This window comes from Pygocentrus nattereri, chromosome 1 (genome assembly GCF_015220715.1).
Source record: "Pygocentrus nattereri isolate fPygNat1 chromosome 1, fPygNat1.pri, whole genome shotgun sequence".
Classification (NCBI taxonomy): domain Eukaryota; kingdom Metazoa; phylum Chordata; class Actinopteri; order Characiformes; family Serrasalmidae; genus Pygocentrus; species Pygocentrus nattereri.
The window spans coordinates 3,717,325-3,741,870 of record NC_051211.1 but is presented as its reverse complement, the minus strand read 5'-3'; the positions used below and the strand labels follow the sequence as shown (position 1 = coordinate 3,741,870).

Sequence of the window (24,546 nt, the reverse complement as noted above, 5' to 3'; positions counted from 1 at the left end):
TACTGCACAACTTCTATGTGTTTGCTCTCTCGTGCTTTACTGGCACTTCCCTGCTGATTATCTACTGATGGCCAAATTGTTGAACTCTCCGGTGAAACGTATCCACAGTGTTAATGTTAAGGTCAGATTTTTCTTTTTGCAAAATGTTAAATTCAGCAAATGAATATTACGGTATTTGTGCAGAAGTGTGTTCGCTGTAGAGGATGTCTAATGTCTCTAAAAGTCTGCGTAATTCAGTGTGTGACACGTAAACAGAGAGATTTAGAGCGGTTTGGTGTGAAATGGTTCAGATGTCTTTACAGTGGTGGTGATGGGAACCAGGCGTCGCCATGACTACAACACAGATATAGACACTTTATTTACCATCCAGAACCACCAGAGAACCCACACGTCTCTGTAATGATATCACAAGGATAATGATGTTGATAATCTTAAAATAGTCGCAAATCTGAAAAAATCTTCAGATATTTTCTTTGGAGACTATATTGCCTCACAACACCCTGCACAGATTTAGCCCTTGTGTGGTGCTGATGTGTTTGTTAGTCGGTGGTCTGCTGAACCCACCACATTAATGTCTTTTAAATCAATACAGTCATAACTATTTATAGAAAAATACCAGATGTTTAAAATATCACAAGTGTCCAGTGTAGGGTTCTCTAGCAGCTGTAGCCAGTCAGCAGCCTGTGCATTTTGTTCACCCTTACACACACACACACACACACACCCATACACACACACACACACACACTATAACAGCAGGCCATGTAGGAGGAGAACAGAGTGAAGGACACAGCACCTCCACACTTTCACTCCCCGCAGGTTCAGCCCAACACCACATGTGTAATATAAATGTGTGGGGGGGTGAACAGAGTGAAGACCCTGAAAATGGGTTATTTTATATGTGGACCGAGAATCTGAGGCTGAAATAATAATAAATCACAATGTTTTCTTTTGGTAAACATGAAAAATGAGTCCCACAGACCTGAACACCACACAAGGGTTAAAAATGATGCTTTATGGGCTCCCAAGTGGCGCAACTGTCTAAGAATGAGTCAGAAGGATGTGAGTTCGATCCCTGGCAATGCTACAGTCGTCCGTGGCCGAGAGTCCAAGAGAACACAATTGGCCTCGCTCTCTGGGTGGGTAGGATGCCACAACCCCCCCACCCCCCATCACTCAGTGCGATGAGAGTCAGCGCAGGCATCTGTTAGCTGCCATAACAGAACTGGTGGTTGGCATTTCCTTCGAGTGTGTTCGGCTGCCGAAAATATGCAGTGGCGCTTCGCAGGTCTCGGAGGAAGCCTGCGCTGCCTTCACCCTCCTAGCGCTGGTAGGAGGGGGGTGAAATAAATAAATCTTTTAAAACAAATTATGTTTTAGGCCAAAACTGTGCTGTGAAACTATCGTAAAACAGCGTCTCAGCCATCAGGCAGTGCATTCATAACCGTTTCATGTGATGTCTTTCTGTGAGGGAGATTTTAGAGGTGGACGTCTGGTTCCTATCACCACCACTGTGACTCAGTAAGTTTCTCTAGAGCAGAGCGTTTCACACCCACCCGCTCTGAATGACTCTGTTTACGCCTTACCCACTTAATCATGCAGGAATTTTGTAACATTGGTGGAATTGCCCTTTCCCTCATTTTCAATTGCAAACTCAACAAGATTGACTAAATCATTCTAATATCACGGTGCAGTAAAGACAGGGGGCTCTTATGCTGCAGAAGGTGTGTGGGGGGTCCTCAGCACCTGCACGATGGGGAATATGACGTCTGCTCTTACTGAGTCTAACCTGGCTGCTGTCTTGGTGTCTGTGTGCATGTCGTCTATCCCTCCTGCGCAGGAAATTAGACCCCTCAGCATGTCTCGCTGCCTCCGAGGGCGAGTCTGAAGTTTTTTACAGTATCAGAACACACACTCGGTTGTGTCTGTGAGAGTGTTGTATATTGGACTCGGAGGTCCCGAGGCTCAGCGCTGCACCTGCTCTTACACACTCTTGCATAATCCAGAGGAGAGCTAAGAAAAGCAGCGCAGAGTCTGTGATGGCACCTCTGCCCCCTCACAAAGTGGGGGCTGATTGGTGCCCATTTTCGTAGCAACATTGCCACCTAGTGGCACATTGGAGTTAAAGGGCCCAATTTCATAGAAAACTACCTTCCTCCCTTTTTAAAAACTTGTTTGATGTTTTTAAACATTGGTAAAGTTGCAAACCTTTCACTCCCTCGTACATATAGGCATGGAAAAGGTTCACGAGCCCTTGTTCGAATGGCGTGACGTGAAATCACTGAATTTAACAAAACATGTCCAGAAGTTATGATGCAGTTTATATTTTATGTTTTATATGTAAATAGAAATAAATAGAAATTTGTGAAGAAATATTTGTCATATTTATCATATTTAATCATATTTCATTGTGTTCTCTTTAGAGGATGTATTAATCCCTTAAATGGTCAGGGCCTAGAGTTTCATTACACACTTCTATAGCCTAAGAATAGCTCAGCCGGTCTGCATTGAAGTCCCCGTAGTTACTGAATAATAAGCCTTAGTATGTAATAAACCTGAGATTTTAAGAGGTCAACGTATATACATGTAATTTGCATGCAAACAACATCTTAAGTCTTAAATTATGAAATAATTTCACTTGTTTCAAGGCATGATGCCAGTTTGCCAGTTGAATAGGACCATTTCAGTCAATAATATTACTTAAAACAAGTAAAAACCACTTGAAACAAGTTAAATGAGCTTATTTAACTTGAAATAATCGTAACCTTTTCAACTCCATGAGACCACCGGTGGTTCCAAAACACACTTGGTCATGTTCTTCATAACGTTCATATTCCATAAGCTCCATTCAGAAGCTGGGCGTCGTGTGAGGCTGTAGCTCTTCTCTCCAGTCTAATAGACGGTGATGTCATTTTAAACCCTTATAATAAAAGAAGCTGAACTTTGTTTTTCTACTGAAAGTCGACCCGTTTTTCCTCAAATCTGGGCTCTAAACTATAAACAGACGGCGTCTCTTCAGTGATCTGCTCTGGAAACATCACTTTTAGAGAACAACACAAAGAGCGGCCGAGATTTTTGGCTTTCAGCAGTAAATTGTAAGCATGTAGTGAAATGTGGAGATCATAAAACACACGTTCTGATCATTTGAGGAGCTTTTACAACCCCAAATGTGCAACTGCAAGGGATTTCATCATCTACAGTCCATAATATCATCAAAAGATTCAGAGAATCTGGAGAAATCTCTGCAGGTAAGCGGCGAGGCAGAAAACCAACATTGAATGCCCGTGACCTTCGATCCCTCAGGCGGCGCTGCATTAAAAACCCACATCATTCTGTAACGGATATTCCCACATGGGCTCAGGAACACTTCGGAAAACCACTGTCAGTGAACTCAGTTTGTCGCTCCGTCTACAAGTGCAAGTTAAAACTCTGCCATGCAAAGCGAAGCCACATATCAGCAACACCCAGAAACGCCGCCAGCTTCTCTGGGCCCGAGCTCATCTGAAATGGACTGACGCAGAGTGGAAAAGTGTCCTGTGGTCTGACGCGTCCACATTTCACACTGTTTCTGGAAATCATGGACGTCGTGTCCTCCGGGCCAAAGAGGAAAAGGACTGTCCGGATTGTTTTCAGCTCAAAGTTCAAAAGCCAGCATCTCTGATGGTGTGGGGGGGGGTGTTAGTGCCCATGGCAGGGGTAACCTGCACATCTGTGAAGGCCCCATTAATGCTGAAAGGTACATACAGGTGTTTTTCAGGGACATCCTGCTTATTTCAGCAAGACGATGCTGAGCCACATTCTGCACGTGTTCCAACAGCGTGGCTTCGTAGTAAAAGAGTGCGGGTACTAGACTGACCTGCCTGCAGTCCAGACCGTCTCCCATTGAAAATGTGTGGCGCATTATGAAGCGGAGACCCCGGACTGCTGAGCAGCTGAAGCTGTACATCAAGCAGGAATGGGAAAGAATTCCACCTACAAAGCTTCAACAATCAGTGTCCTCAGTTCCCAAACGCTTATTGAGTGTTAAAGGAAAGGTGATGTAACTCAGTGGGAAACACGCCCCTGTCCCAACTTCTGTGGAACGTGTTGCAGGCATCAAATTCAAAATGAGTGAATATTTGCAAAAAACAATAAAGTTTATCCTTTTGAACATTAAATATCTCGTGTTTGTAGTGTGTTTAGTTGAATATCGGTTGAAAAGGATTTGCAAATCATCGTATTCTGTTTTTATGTTTTACACAACGTCCCAACTTCATTAGAATTGGGGTTGTACAAAAAAAAAATAAATAAAATAAAAATGTACATTCATTTTGTGCAGCTACTGAATAATTTGCCTTATGATTTGGTCACGTAAACTCAGATGGACAAAACAAATAATAATAGCTACAGCTTCCAAATCTCAGCCAGTGATTGACTGCAAAGGATTTACCACGAAGTGTTTAACGTGACAACTGCATTTACGATTATGTTGATTCATTCAGTTACTCTCGGTTCTGATTCCTGTGTAGTTTTCTCAGCACAGATGTAACTCTGTAGTGACTGTTTTATTTCAGATCCAAATTTCTGCAGTACAGACTCTCGGACTGTGCTGTGTGGGGGCTTTTGCTCACTGGTAACGGTAGCTGTGCTTTTAAAAAGCTGCTATTATAGGCCTCTTTTTTCCTGTGTGGTCAAACAGACCGTCAGGACCTGGAGGAGCCCTCGAAGGTGGACAAGCTGCAGGAGCCTCTTCTGGAAGCGCTGAAGATCTACGTGAGGAAGCGCAGGCCCAGCAAGCCTCACATGTTCCCCAAGACCCTCATGAAGATCACAGACCTCCGCAGCATCAGCGCCAAAGGTACGGACAAACATCGGAAAGCAGACGGGGATCAACCTCTGTGTTAATTAAAGCATTTGGACCCTCACAGAGCAGGTACTGTTTGGGTGGTGGGTCATTCTCAGCAGTGCAGTAACACTAACGTGGTGGTGGTGTGTTAGTGTGTGTTGTGCTGGTCTGAGTGGATCAGACACAGCAGTGCTGCTGGAGTTTTTAAACACCTCAGTGTCGCTGCTGGACTGAGAATAGTCCACCAACCAAAATTATCCAGCCAACAGCGTCCTGTGGGCACTGATGAAGGACCAGAGGATGACCAACACCAACTGTGCAGCAGCAGATGAGCTGTCGTCTCTGACTTTACACCTACAAGGTGGACCGACAAGGTAGGAGTGTCTAATAGAGTGGACAGTGAGTGGACACAGTGTTTAAAACCTCCAGCAGCACTGCTGTGTCTGATCCACTCAGACCAGCACAACACACACTAACACACCACCACCACGTCAGTGTTACTGCAGTGCTGAGAATGACCCACCACCCAAACAGTACCTGCTCTGTGAGGGTCCATGGGGGTCCTGACCACTGAAGAACAGGGTAACAGAGTATCAGAGAAACAGATGGACTACAGTCTGTAACTGTAGAACTACAGAGTGCAGCTATACAGTAAGTGGAGCTGATAAAGTGGACAATGAGTGTAGAAACGAGGAGGTGGTCATGATGTTCTGCCTGATCGGTGTATGTGGCCACACTAGAATGTTCAAAAGTTGGGAATTACATGTCTCAGTAATTTATTGTTATTTTATTCTTCATTGTGTGAAATCTCAGCCTTATTCTGCCTCATCTGATAAAGTGGAGCTCTACTAGCATCACTTCATACATACAGCCCTGTACAAAAGTCTGAAAACCCCTCGTTTATATAATATTAAATATGGCATTTTTTGCCACATTTTCTGTTTTACTTTTTTCCTCAATATGTTAAGTTCAGAAAATAAATAGTAATTATTAAAGTAAATGTTCAAATGTGCAGTAGAGTGTTCTCTTTAGAAGATGTGAAACTTATAAATATACACTTAATTAACAACATATAATTTGGCCAGGCTGCCCAAACTTTTGCATTCATATCCGAAACAAATAGTATTTATATTGTGGAAAACATTGGTTGCAATTGTTTGAATGGTTGTAAGTTAAAGACAAGGTGAGCATCTACAGTGAGTCAAAATATAAACCTAATCCAAGTTAATGTTACTTTAAAGAGCCCATATCCTACAATTGTCTTATATCCACTCATAAAATTTGTGATTTTATGTTCTAAAATTACCTTAAAGGGCCCATATCCTACAATTGTCTTATATCCACTCATAATGTTTGTCATCTTATGTACTATAAATTCAGTAGAGCTTAAAATTAAACAAGCTGTTTTTGTCACTGTGGCTTTGAGATGGTTTTGTTAGAACACTGTTAGAAATGAAGGTTCTGTGCAGGTACATTTTTGTTCTTTGAGGTACAAACAGTGTAAATGTTCCCTCAAAGGTTCTACAGTGGTTCTAAGGTCTGATTGTGGAGCTTTAATCAGTTCCTCCAGGTGAAAAGTTGGTATTTGTTCCTTTTCATAACCGAATGTTTTAAAACAGAACAGTAGAATAAAAGCCTGAAGGTACTGAGATGGACCCTTGAGGGAACCACCCCAATGACCACCAGTGACAGTTTGGTACCTTTATTTCTGAGAGTGCAGTGCTATTTGACTGGGAAGCGAACGGCTTGTTGGGAACCTTTACAATGTTTACATAGACCCTGAAAGCTTTTCATCATACCGGCCCTTTAATTTCCCTCTCTCTCTTTTTTAGGTGCCGAGCGTGTGATCTCTCTGAAGATGGAGATTCCTGGCTCCATGCCGCCCCTCATTCAGGAGATGCTGGAGAATTCGGAAGGTCAGGATGGACAGAGCTCCGCGGAGGGGAACAGTCCGGGCAAGAACTCGGCCGATCCGAAACGGGCCGCCGCTGCCTCGCCTGAGCCGGAGCCGTCGGACGGCGGCGCGGCCGCTTCATCGTCCAGCGAGGAGCCCTGAAACCACAGCACCTAAAACCTCAAATCCAGAACTACGGCCTCAGACATTCCTTTGCACAGTACAGGTGGACCATCGCCAGTCAGAATGATCTTTCTTAGTTTTGTTTTGTTGTTTTCTTTTATTCACGTTTCATCAGTTAAGATAAAAACTGGCCTAAAAGGACCAGCAATTCACGTGTAAACAAACAAAAAAACAACGGAAATGAGCTCTTACTGGCATCGGCACTGCGGGACTCGATCTACAGCACACTCGAAAGTGCATATGCGTCCCGGATGCCCACCTGTACCACGGAGGTGAAACCCCTCAGGCATCTGTATATTCCTTAACCTGCATGACGGGCTCTGAGTTTGATTAAGTGATTTTTGCGCTCCCTCTCTTCTGTCTTTCTCTTACATGCTGGCATACATTGTACATACCATTGTATGGGTAGATCTCTGTAAGATAAATTTTGTGGTGCTTATTTCATTGTCTTAAACTTAAACATTATCGTTTGAGGCGATACAATACGTTTAAAGATGCACAGAAGACATCTGTCCACCAGGGGGAGAAGTGGTGCTGTTGAGAACGGAAATATTGTCGCTGGCGAAACTAAAACGCATCTCGGAAATTGTAACTTTCTACATTGCTGTGCAGAGACAGCCATTTGTTTGATTTCCAGTAAAAAAAAACTACGTTATTCATTTTTCAGATGTTTCTGAGGAGATTAAATATAAGAATAAGGACGTTTTTCAAATTAGAGTTCAGACATTGAGATATAGAGAAAGTACGACTCCTAACAACCACCTGGAAAACCGTGCTTGGGATTATTTGGATCGTGAGAAGCAGAAAATGCCAACGCAACTTGCACAACTGAACTGAAAAATCTCAGCAGGTTTATTTGAAATCTGATATTATATTTAGTTTAGCGTTTCCTTTTTCCTGGTGCTGAGAAGTGAGTAACCTGTTTTGATTGGTTATTTTAACTGGAAATGTAATAAACGCCTGAGTTTTGCTCAGTGCTGTTAGACTTACGTTAATTTAAAGAAATTTTATTCCACGATATTCCGAAATATCGGAATATTTCTATTGGTCATTGAGGCCTCACGCTATTTAAAGGGCAGCTGCCGTTTTCAAATGCTGCATAAAAATAACCGAGGTTTTCATAGGAAGCCGCACGACTTCGGTGGTTTACGTGTCCAGTGTTCATATTCAACAGTGCTTTTCCGCCCCTAGTGGACAAAAAGTGCAACTGCACATCTTTAAAAGCGGGGCTCATTATAAAGTCCTTTAAAGTACAGTTATATAGAATGTTCTTGCATATAGACAGTACGGAAGTCTAATATTTTATATATCATTCGTATATTTAATGCAGTTTTGTTTTATTGCATTTTGTTTTTGTTTTGTTTATTTTTTTTTAAGAAAGCTCTACTTTCATGTGTCTAGATGAGAAAAGTCTGCATAAACACATATACATGTACCCAGGCTGCGCGGACCACCAGCTATCACCTTTCGTGGGTAGTGAAGGGGGTCTGGTGGAACAGGCCACAGACAAGCAGTTACTGGTCAAAATGAAGGAAAATTGGTAGAAAATGAGGACTTGTGGTCAGAGCGAGAGACGCACCAATCATGGATTTTTACGGCCAACTCGGATTTTATTTATCGACTGATTTTATTAGCCTTTTGTAGCTCAGAGCTCACACTGTGTGGGGTAAATAAACACATGAAAGACACTAAATTATAAATATTATTTGAAATTATTACAAATATTAGACCCATCCTGACCCTGCTGCCCTAACTAGGACTGATTCGTTTAAAATGATCCAATATCAGTACCAACATAGACCCCTTCACCTTTTTTATACTATCTTTTCAGTTCCAAACAGAAGGCGGGTGTGGTAAAACCTGGAACAGGGAGTGTGGTGCTGGAATGGGGTACATTAATCAGCAGTCTAGCTGTTGGCTCATGGATGCTGATGAGGTTTAAAACAGTGTAACTCTGAATATTATTATCCTATAAAGCTGTAGGATCCCAGAACCTCAGGTTTCTTCGAGGCTTCAGCTGTGTAACTGAGTCTGATGCAGTAACTGCGTGTCTGTGGCCGGGAGTCAGTGAGGCGGCAGCGGCTGGATCACACAAACGCACATCGATTCCGTGTCTTAAAGACCCGAATCACAGTCCTTCTTTACATACGTGTCTTTTTTGTTGTTGTTTTTGGCAGTAAAACTTGGGGACATTGCAATCTTCTCAAATGTGGCCTCTTCGGCTGTTCTGCACCAGGCAGAGTGTAAACTTTCTCTCTCTCTCTCTCTCTCTCTCTTCCTCGCTCTCTCTCTCTTCCTCTCTCTCCCTCCCTCTCTCTCCCTCCCTCTCTCTCTCTCTCTCTCTCTCTCTCTCTCTCTCTCTGTCTCTCTCTGTCTCTCTCTCTCTTTCTCTCTCTCTCCCTCTCTCTCTCTCTGTCTCTCTCTCTCTTTCTCTCTCTCTCCCTCTCTCTCTTCCTCTCTCTCTCTTCCTCTCTCTCCCTCCCTCTCTCTCTCTCTCTCTCTCTCTCTTCCTCGCTCTCTCTCTTCCTCTCTCTCCCTCCCTCTCTCTCCCTCCCTCTCTCTCTCTCTCTCTCTCTCTCTCTCTCTGTCTCTCTCTCTCTTTCTCTCTCCCTCCCTCTCTCTCTGTCTCTCTCTCTCCCTCCCTCTGTCTCTCTCTTTCTCTCTCCCTCCCTTTCTGTCTCTCTCCCTCCCTCTCTCTCTCTCTCTCTCTCTTCCCTCTCCCTTCCTCTCTCCCTCTCTCTCTCTGTCTCCCTCTCTCTCTCTCCCTCTCTCTCTCTCTCTTTCTGTCTCCCTCTCTTTCTGTCTCCCTCCCTCTCTCTCTCTCTCTCTTTCTGTCTCCCTCCCTCTCTCTCTCTCTCTCTGTCTCTCTCTCTCTCTCTCTCTCTGTCTCTCTCTCTCTCTGTCTCTCTCTCTCTGTCTCTCTCTCTTTGTCTCTCTGTCTCTCTCTCTCTCGGTCTGTGGATGGAGAGATGTTTCTCCTTTCTGAGTGGAGTGCTGTCGGTTGCTCCTCAGACTGAGAGACTGAATGCTAAGGAGATTCTCGGCCCCTGAACAGAAACCTGCAGTGTGTGGATCCTGAAAAGCTCTGTGTTCTCAGGTTTAAGCTGTAAAATACCTCTTAACGGAACAAAGTGACTTTACTCAGCCCTACAGACCCTCTGCCCAATCTGCATGGTTATGAATTAAGAGCTTGAGAGGAGTCTGTGGGTCAGAAACGCAGCGGTCAGTCCATCCCGACCTCTCCGCGGTCCGTCTGTAAACAGCGTTCCGTCTCAGCACTCTTAAGTTTTTTGGAAATTAGAATGGCACTTAAAGCTGACGGGGATGAAATGTTTATACGAGACCAGGAAAACCCTGGCTGGTCTCGCGGAGACCACAGCTGAGACCTTGGACGTCTGAAGCCTGTAACTTTCTGCCTATATTTTCCTCTAAATTGCTAACAATCATTTTCTTGATGAACGCGTTCCTGTCTGACTTTGAGAAAACTACACTAAGGACAGACGCAGACGTGTTCAGGGTCAGCGGGAGAGCGAGATGATCGGACAGGGCCGGACCGTCAGACTCCCTCAGAGACTTTTCCCATCAGGCCGTCCCCCCCAGCCTACTGCACCATGAGCATAACCCCCCCACCCCCCCACTCCTCCGTCCCCCAACCCCCACCCCCCCCATCCATATCATCATCATAAGGGAACAAAGTGTCTTGTTTCAGTCAAACCGTGTCTGAATGTGAGCAGTAAGATCTGAATGAATCTCAGTGTTGCTGCAGAAACTTTCAGTGAGTGAAATAATCATAAATCTAGACTTTATATCTAATATCTATCATTATGAGGTCACTGTAAGACTGTCTGTCTATCTGTCTGTGTCTCTATCTGTATCAAGGTTTCCCCTCCTAATGAAGAATGAACCATATACTGCTGATCATTTTAAAGACGGGCAGACAGAGAGATGGACAAATATCAATACCCATTCTTGATTTATATTTTTATTTTTTATTTTCAGTTACATTTACGGCATTTGGCTGACGCTCTTATCCAGAGCGACTTACAGTTTGACCCTTTTTTACACAGGAAGGCGAAGGCGGTGTTAGGAGTCTTGCCCAAGGACTCTTATTGGTATAGTGTAGGGTGTTTACCCAGGTGGGGGATTGAACCCCAGTCTACAGCGTAGAAGGCAAAGGTGTTACCCATTACACCAACCAACCACACGCTGGTTACAGCTTAGCTCTTAAATTTAATATTGAATAAGAGGCTTTTATTTCATAGACAGATAAGTCCTATAAAGAGGCGTATTATATACTGGCTGGATTCAAGATTATTTCACTTGCCAAGAGATGTTAGATTTTTTTGCAGTGTTTGTTTATTCTGTATTTCTTCCTCGGTTGCCGAGGAACAGCAGCAGCTCTTCTTGTCCTGCTTCTTCATCTCTGGTTCTCTCTGAGACGCAGGCGCACGGACGGCCTCGCCGCTCTGCTGAGTCTCACAGCTGATGAATGTCTTCATCCTCGCCTCGTACGTCTGAGCAGATCTGCGTGTGTTTTAGTGCGTCTGGCTGTTCGGCGGGACGGAGGCCCAGTTTTGGCTCGTGTGCTGCAAAATCTATCTTAGCAGGAGAAATCATCCCAAATCTGGTCACATATGTGTCACATTTCCCTTTATGAGGATGCTGTAGGTTTCTATGCTGTTCAATTATAACTGCATTTCCTGAAATGAGCAAAAATTACTGCCGGTTGCCGAACTTCACTGGATAAAATCAGGCCAGAGCAGATGTATTTTGCTTTTTACTGAATAATTATTATATTATATATTTTATTATATAAGTATTTGAACAATATGATCAGCCCTCACGTCTACAGGTGAACGGTCTCATAACACTGAGCGGCTTTAGTGCTCGAAATGTCGGATTTCTACAGTTATCTGATTATTCAAATGGTCATGTAAATATCACACTCAGATCTAGAAATCTGATAAAGAGGCTGGGTTTTAGCTCAGTAGTCAGATTTCTCAGTGCTGTGAACTCTCACTCTGATTTCTTAGATCAGACTAAGGTCTAGAAATCTGATAAAGAGGCTGGGTTTTAGCTCAGTAATCAGATTTCTCAGTGCTGTGAACTCTCACTCTGATTTCTTAGATTGAAGTAAGGTCTAGAAATCTGATAAAGAGGCTGGGTTTTAGCTCAGTAATCAGATTTCTCAGTGCTGTGAACTCTCACTCTGATTTCTTAGATTGAAGTAAGGTCTAGAAATCTGATAAAGAGGCTGGGTTTTAGCTCAGTAATCAGATTTCTCAGTGCTGTGAACTCTCACTCTGATTTCTTAGATTGAAGTGAGGTCTAGAAATCTGATAAAGAGGCTGGGTTTTAGCTCAGTAATCAGATTTCTCAGTGCTGTGAACTCTTACTCTGATTTCTTAGATTGAAGTAAGGTCTAGAAATCTGATAAAGAGGCTGGGTTTTAGCTCAGTAATCAGATTTCTCAGTGCTGTGAACTCTCACTCTGATTTCTTAGATTGAAGTAAGGTCTAGAAATCTGATAAAGAGGCTGGGTTTTAGCTCAGTAATCAGATTTCTCAGTGCTGTGAACTCTTACTCTGATTTCTTAGATTGAAGTAAGGTCTAGAAATCTGATAAAGAGGCTGGGTTTTAGCTCAGTAATCAGATTTCTCAGTGCTGTGAACTCTCACTCTGATCTCTTAGATTGAAGTAAGGTCTAGAAATCTGATAAAGAGGCTGGGTTTTAGCTCAGTAATCAGATTTCTCAGTGCTGTGAACTCTCACTCTGATCTCTTAGATTGAAGTAAGGTCTAGAAATCTGATAAAGAGGCTGGATTTTAGCTCAGTAATCAGATTTCTCAGTGCTGTGAACTCTCACTCTGATCTCTTAGATTGAAGTAAGGTCTAGAAATCTGATAAAGAGGCTGGGTTTTAGCTCAGTAATCAGATTTCTCAGTGCTGTGAACTCTCACTCTGATTTCTTAGATTGAAGTAAGGTCTAGAAATCTGATAAAGAGGCTGGGTTTTAGCTCAGTAATCAGATTTCTCAGTGCTGTGAACTCTCACTCTGATTTCTTAGATTGAAGTAAGGTCTAGAAATCTGATAAAGAGGCTGGGTTTTAGCTCAGTAATCAGATTTCTCAGTGCTGTGAACTCTCACTCTGATTTCTTAGATTGAAGTGAGGTCTAGAAATCTGATAAAGAGGCTGGGTTTTAGCTCAGTAATCAGATTTCTCAGTGCTGTGAACTCTCACTCTGATTTCTTAGATTGAAGTAAGGTCTAGAAATCTGATAAAGAGGCTGGGTTTTAGCTCAGTAGTCAGATTTCTCAGTGCTGTGAACTCTCACTCTGATTTCTTAGATTGAAGTGAGGTCTAGAAATCTGATAAAGAGGCTGGGTTTTAGCTCAGTAATCAGATTTCTCAGTGCTGTCAACTCTCACTCTGATTTCTTTCGGATTGCTCGGTCTGCACCAGATCAGATGGTGGATACCACGAGACGAAGCAAAACCAGACATGAAATAAGGGATTTAAATATTCATCGTCTAGATGATGTCTGTTCATATTTTCAGGTAAAGCGGTGCGATGTTTAAAAAAAGCTGCAGAATGAAGTTTTAGTTTTACGTTATGGTCACAAAGCAGAAATCTGATTACTGTCTGACTCATGAAGACCTGGAGTTTATCCGTTATCTGATCACTCAAGTGCAGGTAGACGAGTTGATCAGATTACTGCCAAAATCAGATTTACTCGCATTATTGAGTGCATGTAAACACACTCTATGCAAACACCTGTCCAGTCAGTAGAGTTCTGTCATTTGAACCAGACAAATAAATATGATTAGTGACAAAAACAAAGTACACACTTAAAGGTGGTTCTTCAAGGGTTCTTTAGTAAAAGGAATAGAACCAAAAACACTTAAAGAACCCTTTGCGTCTCTGCATGGTGAAATGGTTCTTCAGATTGATGGAGAATGTGTACTATATGGTTCCATATAGAACCTTTTTGCAATTCGTTCTATACAATAATAATAATAGTAGTAATACTGTTTATGTAGCATATCTGAAAAATGCAGCTCAAATAACTTCACAACACAAAGTAGAAACAACAGAGGATGAAGAGGAAAAAGATCATCCAGAATAAAAACAGAAAATAATAAATCATAAATAGCTGAAAGGGAATATATTAATAATTACAAATAAAAAGCACAAGATAAAAGTATACATAAAAAAATACTATAAAGCAAAAAAAGACCATTTTTTGTGGTGTATCACAGGTGACACTGATCTAGGAACACGAGGCGACCAGCAGCGGGTTCTACCCAGGCCTGTCGGGTTCACTGTACCAGTGTTGGGCTCTGCTCTGCTCTCTCTGACTAAAACAAGGCGACAAAGTCAAGAAATGGTCACAAAATGATGGTTATATTCTTACAGCAGCCTCATACTGAGAACTATTGATACATCCTGAGTACATTCTGGCTGAGTTCACTTGCCAAGAACATTTTTTGCAGCGAGAGATTGTTTCCATGATCATGGTCATCATGGATTATCACTATCAGAAGACTTTTTTTCTCAATATATGTCTGTAGCTGGTCGTGTATTCGGGTAGAGATTCATTCAGTGTGGCGAATCCTAGCCTTCGGAGAGGCTGCCAGTGCTGAGCAGGCCTGCTTTTTTGTTTCTCGTCACTGGTTTTAGCGTTGAATGTGTTATAGTTGCTGTATTTGTCATAATTGCTGCCACATCAGGGCAGATGTTCATGCAGACGGTGTGTATTTTTTACATTCTTCTGTAAAAAGTCTGTGTGGGCGCGCTCTGTTGCCCTTCTGGATGACCTGAATGGCATCATCTCATAGACTGCCTTTATAAAACGCTCACCACAGTAGAAAAGATAATGTAAACAAAAACAAGAACAGTTCTTTTAAAGAGATTAAAGCTGTGGACTCGATCAGAGCTCACGGCACTACAGTGCATTCAGAGCAAAGTTGCTTTATTATTGCTATTTTTATTTTATTTTTATTTTGTACCTTTTATTTTGTGGACTATAATGCCGACACACTGTCACCGGTTCGGATTCAATCAGCTGAGACAGTTGACTGGACTCAACTGAGCGTCTGTTGGAACAATCTCCTAACGTTGAGGGAACGTTGATAAAATGTACATCTTAAAAAAAGAAAATCTCTGAAGTTGAAACCGAAGCCTTTCTTCTCGAGGAACGTTCAGTGTGGTGGTTGTGTTCTGAGACATGCGGCGTTTTGCTCTCATCGCAGGACCCGAGGGTTGGAACAGCGAGGGCGCTGTGGCTTAAATAAGGAGGACAAAATTGATGGAAGACTTTTATTGATTAACCCTTTCAGCCTGTGGCCTGGCTTCGCCAACACAGCCGCGGAAAAAAGATGCAGAACATATCTGTCTATTTTTGTCCATTCCTATTTTTGGTTTGTTTTCATCAGTGTCCTGTTTGTACATTAACAATGCTTTGTATGTTCATATACTGTTTACCATGAACTCCTGGCGAAATAATAAAAATATATTTATTTTAAAATAAAGATGTGTGGGAGGTTTTTGGACTTTTGTACTAGCGCCATGACCTGGCAGTTTACACTGCGCTCTCAGAAATAAACGTAAACTGTCACTGGGTCAGTCCCCCTCCTGTCACTGGGGTGGGACCCTCAAGGGTCAGCACCTTTAGTCAGGGAACATAACTGAACCATAATCCTCTGAAATGATCTGTTCTAAGCTGTACTGACTCCACACACCCCTGCGATCATATTTTATCTGCTTTGTTGTCATGGCAACTTCAGGTAAGACTGAAAGTAGGATAGAAGCCATTACAGAATAATAGTTAAGTCTATATTTTTATCTTATTTCCAGATTATTACAGAAAGTTGCCAAAATATCCTAAATATTTATTTAACTGTAAGATAAACTCCAGATCTGCCTTGACTTCTGTTTCAACCGTCTGTTTCTATTGTTTTATGCAGTGATGGGCAGCACAGTTCTCTATAAGTAGCATAATAACGCTACATTTAACTACCCAGAAAATGGTGATTTGACTTACGAGTTTTTTTCTAACAGCGTTTTAAGCCCCAGCTCGATCTCCACCGTCCCTCGTATGACCTTCGTGTTGATGTTGATAAAATATTACAGTGATGGTGGTGAATAATGAGGAGACGGAGCTGAATGTGTGTTTATTAGGAGGAATAATGTTAGTGTGCTCGGCTAAAGCGTTTGGGAAATGGAGACTGAAACTGTGGAGTGGGGGCTCTGATAAACAGCACAAAGCGCTGATAAAATATTCACAACTTTCAGTTTATCGCGCTTTAGTTTAATTGTAGCTTTTTTACCTCAGTAACGGTAGCTAATGTTAGCTGCCTGGCTAACTTGCTTATTTGCTAACTTGATTATGTGTTTTTGTTTCAGCTGTGCAGGTATGGTTGGTTGCTAGGTAACAGTCACAACAGTTAATTGACGACTTCAAACGAGTAAAATATAAGATTTTTCACAAATGCCTATTACAGAAGCAAATCTCGTCTTACAGCGCTTTATCTTATCTCAAGTTAAGAAAACCTACTCATTTGAAGTTGACGATCAACTGTCATGCCTGTTACCTAGCAACCGACCATACACTCACAGCTGAAACGTAAACACGCAATCAATCATGCCAGTTAGCCAGGCAGCTAACATTAGCTACCGGAATTGAGGTAAAAAACTAAACTAAAGAAAGTACTAAAAAGTAAACTAAAGTGCGATTAACTGAAAGTTGTGAATATTGTATCAGTGCCTTGTGCTGTTTATCAGAGCCTCTGCTCCACAGTTTCAGTCTCCATTTCCCAAACGCTTTAGCCAAGCGCGTTAACGTTACTCCTCCTAATAAACAGACAGCTAGGTCTCCTCATTATTCACCACCATCACTGTAATATTTCATCATCAACACACGAAGGTAATCACAGTTTTATTTGACCTTTTTTACACCAGTAATAGTAGCTAATGTTAGCTGTCTGGCTAACTAGCTTGATTACTTTGATTACATCAAAGCCGGTTTATGAGGAGTCTGGCCACTTCCTATTTCCCCCATTATATCAAAAACAGGCCTGCTGAACAGCAGAGGGCGCCCATGAGCGAGACCTCAACGAATAGGAGTGAATGGAGCTCAATGGCTGAAAACTGAAAGTTAAAATAGTTTCTAATCACTTTCCCAGAACGTTTCTTTAATTTTAGACAATAAAAGGACGGATTTCACTAAAAATCCAAAGAAATCTCACTGAAATATAACAGTGGTGTTAAAGTGTTTTATGCCGCTCTGTGTTCAGGAGATGATTGTATTCTTTCACATTAAAACTGTTTCAGCATTTATGAACTATGATTTTGCTCAAACGCTCCACATCAACCCATTCATTTTGGACTCAATCTGGAGCGCCCCCTAGTGTTTGAGAAACCTGGAAGACTTTACAGAGTGGAAATTCTCCTCTTTACAAGTTCACTGATTACATGTTTAGGTTTCAGCTGTGTGTGTACGACCAGCTGCTGGGTAACAGACACGACAGTTGATTGTCGACTTCGAGTGAGTAGGTTTTCTTAACTTCCAGGATCAAGCGCTGTAAGGTAAGATTAGCTCCTGTAATAGGCATTTGTGAGAAGTCTTGGTGGGTAATCCAGATCCAAAAAGTAAAAACCCTCCCCAGGATTTTGTTCCAACTGCTTGACTTCTCTAATTTGCTGAAACCAGCAGCAAAGGTGTTCAGGTAGCTGGAACAAAATCCTGGCGAGGGTTTTTACTTTTTGGATCCGGACTGCTCACCTCTAATCTTGACCCGTCAGCTCTAAAGACAAAAAGACAGGAGGTTTCACAAAAGCGTCTTAAGTAAGAAAGTGTTCTTAAATGTGTTTTTTCTTAACTTCAGAATGATCTTATTTTCCTTTCTTAAATGTTTTCTTAAGAATAATTCTAAGAACAGGTGGTTTTCTTTAAAATATTTAAATGATTTTCTTCACCTTAAGACAGACTCGCACCGTCTCAGGCTGTAAACTGACCAGTTTATCTACTCCTGCACATCCTCCTCTCTTGCTTTTCTCCGCCAGCTCACAAATACTGTATTTTCCTGTTGGCTGTTTCTTCCACCACCAGCTCTAGTTCTGGGGCCACATTACAGAAACGTCCTTTCTTTCTGTCTTAAGATCCGACAGGTGAAGATAAGACTTATCTTCTTATCTTGTCCTACAGCATCTTGTCTTTTCTCAAGTTAAGACCTCAGCTCTCTCAAGAAGCCGTTATTGGTATGTGGTAAGATGCACCACAGCCTATATAAGAAAAGATTTTCTTAAGAAAATTCTTAAAATAATTCAGATTTTCTTAACAGAATATTTGAGAACTTCACAAGTTTTTTTCTTCAGAAAGTTTTTGTAAAATTAGCCCCAGGGGTCGCCATGACTACAACACATAACACAAATATAACCGTTATATTGACTATCCCAAACCAGCAGTGAACCTACACAAGCTTCTAGATGCAGTGTTGATGCTAAAATAGTGATAAAGCTGAAGTTTTTTTTGGGGGGCACTATTTTGTCTCACAACACCCTGCATGTATCCCTCCACCATGAACATACTCTAAAAATCAGTTTAAGTCTCAAGACAACCACAAAACAGTCTCAGACATCAGGCGGAGTAATAATTTCATGTAGGAACTTTCTGTGAGGGAGATTTTAGAGGTGGACGTCTGGTGGAATTCCCCTTTTTAAATGACGTCTACTTGGCCGTTTTAAATGTTTGTCCATGTTTACTGCAGTTAGAATAAGCAGGTTATTTGTCAAGTGTTGAGCGATGAACTTTGTTTCGGACGTGGTGCGAGGCATGCCCACCGCGGACCCCGTTTAGAGACCCTCTGTTACAGAAAACCCATAGAAACCACACAGTCATTTATATTTCATGTTTATTTCCAAGTTCATCTCAAAAGGTACATTTGTATCTTACTTTCAACAGTTAAAATGTGCTGGAGCACCGCAGTCTAAACTTCTAAAAGCTGCTTAGGACAAATACATTTCAATGAAAGGAAAACAAACTGTATATGTATTACAATAATAATAATAATAATAATAATATTAATAATAAAAAGTGTAAAACAACTACACAGTAGAAAGCATTTAACATCACAAATAAAGAAAAATAAAACAGGGAAGGCAATAAATGTACAAAAGTCTGCAGGACGAAGGACAGAAGTTATACCACAAGCGAGTGTGAGTGTGTGTGTGTGTGTGTGTGTGTGTATGTGTCGGTATGCTGCCTAGTCGAACATGTCGTCGTCGTCGTCGTCGTCAGACTCCGCGAAGTACTTGACCTCCTTCTTGGCCCGGCCTGACCGGTCTCTGGCTGAGTCCATGCGGCCGAAACTGTTACTGTTCATGTCGTCGTCGTCCTCGTCTGACGCCGGCTTCTTCGGCTTCTGCGGGAAAACATACGAACGTCAGTCTGACGTTTCAGAAACGGCTGCAGAGGAGATTCTTCTGCATAATTAAAGGCTTACAATGCGAACTGAGTCGTTTGGTGTGAAACGCTCTGCTCTAGAGGAACTGACAGTCAGAACTGTTCACAGTGGTGGTGATAGGAACCAGACGTCCACCTCTAAAAGCTCCTCACAGACAGTCAGACAGTTCCTACAGTAAATGGTTCTGAATTCACTGCCTGATGAACTTTTATGCCTGTTTATGGTGGAAGGATACATGCAGCACACAAAATAGTGACCAGAGAAAAAAAAAAACGTTCCGCTCAGGAGACTCGTGTAGGTTCTCTGGTGGTTCTGGATGGTGAATAAAGTATCTATATCTGTGCTGTAGTCATGGCGACGCCTGGTTCCCATCACCACCACTGTAAAGACGTCTGAACCGTTTCACACTAAGCCCACTCTGACTGACGGATCTGCAGACGTTCTGACAAAAGGCAGAATTTCCCGTTCAAGCATATCAGAAGATGAAGCACGCTCACAAAAATAAATCAAATCTTTACTGGTGATTGTTGTTGGTACTTATTATTATCATTATTATTGTTTTTTTAACATTATATTAATCAGGTAAACTAACTAAATATTGTATAAAATGTACAGAGATACTGTCGTTCATTTTTATCTACAACATTTCATAAAAGTGAACAAAGATCACAGAAATTCTCCCCCCAGTTACTGTAACATTAAAGGGCACACACCTTACATTTTTCCCTGAGGTCCTTTTATGGCTTATGAACCAGAAACAGTCATCACTCACTTTTCCACTACTTTCCAGACTTTCTTTAACCCTCAGAACGGCCTATTTCTGTTGCTGTGCCTTATATATACAAATGACCTCAAGCTGGGCTGAAACACCTCTTATAACTTCAGTGCAGACGAGGGGGCCTAAGATGCTGTAGGCTGTAATGCAAATGCTCTCATGAGATCACTAAACAATTAATTAAAATTCACTTAATTCACAGTTTCCTTATATGGACTGCATGGAGTGAGGAATAAACAGGTTTCAACAAATTTACAATGTTGACATACGACAGAGGTGCTTGAAAGTTTGTGAGCCCTTAAGAATTTTCTATATTCCTGCATAAATTTGACCCGAACCCTCAGCAGATTTTCATACATGTCCTAAAAGCTGAGAGAGAAGCAGATTAAACAAATGTGAAACAGGGCGACTCAGAAAGATTAATCCCATTTCAAAGCGCCTAGGAACCCATCACATACCAAGCGAAAGAGGGGATCGTAGAGTTACTGACCGTCACTGGAAGACGGCTCCCTCATCGCTGGATTGGCCGTAAAGGAGCCCAAGATCTGGCCACCAAGATCACCAAATCTCATGCTGCGTGACTTTTTTTGTTGAGGGTTCTGTTGACGTTACATTCCTCAACTTGTTTCATCCGGTTCTCTTTATCTACTATTAGGATTTGAGTGAAAACCTGAAGTTTTAGGTAAAACTGATGCAAAAACACAGAAAATTCTAAAGGGTTCACAAACTTTCAAGCACCACTGCACATCAGACTGTTTCTTCCTGCAGGTGAGGAAAAGTCAGTTTCCAGTGATATGAGCCCTTTAAGACCGCAGTGGTTTTGTGAAGCTGGCCTAACGTGTACAGCGAGACTCACTCTGCTGCTCTGGGCTTTTCCAGTCTTCTTCATGGGGCTGTATTCGTCTTCCTCAGAACCGGACGGCTTCCTCTTCCTCCCCCTGCCTTTGCCCGGGCCTTTTGCTGCCGCCGGAGGCTTTTTCGCCGCCGTGTCCGAGTCCGAGTCCCAGACGGAGGTGTCGGGCTTCTTCGGCTTGGATGGAGGTTTCCGGGGCTTGGGTGCTGCTTCTGACGGCTTCTTGGCTGAAGGGGACAAAAAAAACAAAAATTAAACGTCTGACTCCAAAAAAGTCAAAACGAGGGCTTCTTTATCCGACTAGGAGAAAAAAGGATGATTGAGTTCCGTGCTGTTCATCACAAAACATCAAAACCTCTGTATTTCATGGTTTAGCAGCCTGAGCTACGGAATAAACGTAGACACAGTCAGCGGTCAGTTCACTGAACAGGTCAGCGATGACGTCGCAAGGATTTTCTCAACAGCAATAATTTTCCCTGAAGAAATTTCCTTTTATGAATTACATGAATTGGAAAGAAACGGGGCAAACAGGGAGTTTTCATATGTACAGCTGTATGCAAAAGTTTGTGCACCCCTGGACAAACTGCACACTGATTGGTTTTTTGGGTTTTTTTTTTTTTTGAGTGAAAACCATAAACATAAAATGTGGCCTGTGCAAAAGTTATGGCTTATTTTGTCCTTCAGTTTTATTTTAAATGGAAATTGTGCAATAAAGTTTGCAGTAAAATATCCACATTTAAGTGTCTGTAGTTTTAACAAGATGTCATTTGCCCGGGGGCGCTCAAACTTTTGCATACGACTGAATGAAATACACTAAATAACCTCACAAACAAGCGGCGCGTCTGAGTTTGTCTGGCATCTCCGCATAACCAAAAAAAACGGAAAATGCTTATTAATGCTTATATCTCCCAGCTTGACTGCCCAACAGAAAAAACGTGATGTAAACCCTGCAACATCTAAACCACCTCAGCTGAGTGTATGACTGTGTTACCACGGCACGCCGGGCAAGTCACAGGTGTGTGAGAAGGGAGCCCCCTGTTGGCAGTGCTGCGGTACCTTTCTTAGCGGGAGAGGGCTTCTCAAACGCTGAGCTGCTGGAGTAGGATGAGAAAACTGGACCTCTGTCATCTTCATCACTGTCTGACTTCACTTCTAAGGGAAACACAGACATGAACAATGATGTGAAAATGAATAAACGTTGATTATTATTGTTTGTAGTCACAACAAGGGAAATGATCTAAAATCCTCGGGAATGCTGCACGGATATTAAAAGATTATTAAACATATTTCTGGATGTTTTATTTGCTTGTTTTAAGAAAGTTTATCTAGTAAAATCTGTTGGCAGATTATTTTGCTTATTTCAAGAAATGATGCAGACGTTTTGGTGACACTTTATTTTGAGTGTCCTTTTAGACTCTCAGTAACATGTCAAAAACATATAAGGGTTAGGGTTAGGATTAGGGCCAGGGTGAGGATTAGGTTTTGGGTTGAGGTTAAAGGTTAGGGTAAGGATTACGGCCAGGGTGAGGATTAGGTTTTGGGTTGAGGTTAAAGGTTAGGGTAAGGATTACGGCCAGGGTGAGGATTAGGTTTTGGGTTGAGGTTAAAGGTTAGGGTAAGGATTAGGGCCAGGGTGAGGATTAGGATTAGGTTTTGGGTTGAGGTGAGGGTTAGGGTAAGGATTAGGGCCAGGGTGAGGATTAGGATTAGGTTTTGGGTTGAGGTGAAGGTTAGGGTAAGGATTAGGGCCAGGGTGAGGGTTAGGATTAGGTTTTGGGTTGAGGTTAAGGTTAGGGTAAGGATTAGGGCCAGGGTGAGGGTTAGGATTAGGTTTTGGGTTGAGGTGAAGGTTAGGGTAAGGATTAGGGCCAGGGTGAGGGTTAGGATTAGGTTTTGGGTTGAGGTGAAGGTTAGGGTAAGGATTAGGGCCAGGGTGAGGGTTAGGATTAGGTTTTGGGTTGAGGTTAAGGGTAGAGTTAGGATTAGGGCCAAGTTGAGGGTTAGGATTAGGTTTAGCGTTGAGGTGAAGGTTAGGGTTAGGATTAGGATTAAAGCCAGGGTTAGGATTAGGTTTTGGATTGAGGGTAGAGTTAGGATTAGGGCCAGGGTGAGGGTTAGGATTAGGTTTAGCGTTGAGGTGAAGGTTAGGGTTAGGATTAGGATTAAAGCCAGGGTTAGAATTAGGTTTTGGATTGAGGTGAAGGTCAGGGTTAGGATTATGGCCAGGGTGAGGGTTAGGATTAGGTTTTGGGTTGAGGTGAGGGTTAGGGTTAGGTTTTGGGTTGAGGTGAGGGTTAGGGTTAGGATTAAAGCCAGGGTTAGAATTAGGTTTTGGATTGAGGTGAAGGTCAGGGTTAGGATTAGGGCCAGGGTGAGTGTTAGGTGTTGGGTAAGGTTGGTAAGGTTAAGTTTTGCACAATGGAAGTAACAGATTAATAACACACTTAGTTCATTAATTAATACTTAATCTCAGTAACGTATCAACAGAACGTCTTTGAGATATTTACCTCAGTGTGTTCAGATGCTTCACTACTGCTACTTCACTGATGTTTTTGATGTGTTACTGACAATCTGTTAAGAGTTTATTAACCTTCTACAAACGATCATTCCACATGAAGTGTTCATGTAATGTGAATAAAAGATCATTTTACTAGATTTAATCATTTAAAATAAGTAAAAAACTAAGAAGACATCTAGAGTTTAATCTCAAATGGGAAATGTAACATATTCACTGTTATCAAATATTCACAGTCCTGTGTGAAAGTTTTTGGCATCTGAGCCAAATTTCTAAACCATTTACCTCAGCAGTGAGTTTATCACAATATACATTAGAATAAAGTCGTATTCATAATTCAAATAAACAGAAAAACAATAAAAAGTAACAAGAATTTCTCGGGTCCATATTTTTCCTGGACACCTTCACAGCCGCCACAGAGACTCGTTAATATCATCAATGACATCATGAGCTCAATTTACTGAGCACTGATTGGTCAAACCAGGAGCTGCTTTTTAACTACATATAATACTGGGCTTCCTCGAGGAGGAGAGGCTTGGAGATGGGTAAACAAACACAACAACATCCAGAAAATCACTGTTTATTATATATGTGTATATAAAATCATTATTAATTAATATTCTATATATTTTGTTTATTCAGATATTAACACTTTTTCTCAGCAAATAAACACAAACTACACAAATAAATAGATTTGAGTGCCTAAAACTTGCCTAAAAAACCATGCAAAGCAAATCTGGCCACGCAGCCACGAACACATACCACTGTCACTGCTCTTCTCCGAGTAGGCGGATTTGGACGAGGAGAATATGCTCTCTGGTTCCTTCTTCTTCTTGGCTTCTGTGACAGAACTGGAGACAAAATTTACCAAGATTACATATCAGATCTAGAACAAGCATCGATTATTAAAGGAATAATCAATCAATCAACCTTTATTTAAACTCGGAATACACTGAGCGAAACCCTCATTTGCAACGTAGCCGAGTAATACAGGAACCAGGGACTGAGAAGTTGTACAGTAAAAAAATTAATCAA

The 24,546-nt window shown here is 41.9% G+C and overlaps 2 protein-coding genes across 5 annotated transcripts in view; one reads left to right on the top strand and one right to left on the bottom strand.

The window, feature by feature from the left end:
* The window catches only part of LOC108410498 (retinoic acid receptor beta), a 297,200-nt gene extending 287,967 nt beyond the window's left edge, over positions 1–9,233 (top strand). For all 3 annotated transcript variants that reach the window (XM_037546495.1, XM_037546517.1, XM_037546532.1), the window contains 2 exons: positions 4,679–4,837; positions 6,658–9,233. In XM_037546495.1, the coding sequence (XP_037402392.1) occupies positions 4,679–4,837; positions 6,658–6,881 (383 nt within the window). In that variant the 3' untranslated portion in view covers positions 6,882–9,233. The remainder of the gene's footprint in view (positions 1–4,678; positions 4,838–6,657) is intronic.
* A 9,566-nt stretch (positions 9,234–18,799) lies between these two features.
* Positions 18,800–24,546, bottom strand: part of top2b (DNA topoisomerase II beta) — a 64,043-nt gene continuing 58,296 nt past the window's right edge. For both annotated transcript variants that reach the window (XM_037539774.1, XM_037539778.1), the window contains exons 32-35: positions 24,274–24,362; positions 22,053–22,148; positions 21,000–21,223; positions 18,800–19,326 (exon numbers count right to left, since the gene is read on the bottom strand). In XM_037539774.1, coding sequence (XP_037395671.1) covers positions 19,168–19,326; positions 21,000–21,223; positions 22,053–22,148; positions 24,274–24,362 — 568 coding nt within the window. In that variant the 3' untranslated portion in view covers positions 18,800–19,167. The remainder of the gene's footprint in view (positions 19,327–20,999; positions 21,224–22,052; positions 22,149–24,273; positions 24,363–24,546) is intronic.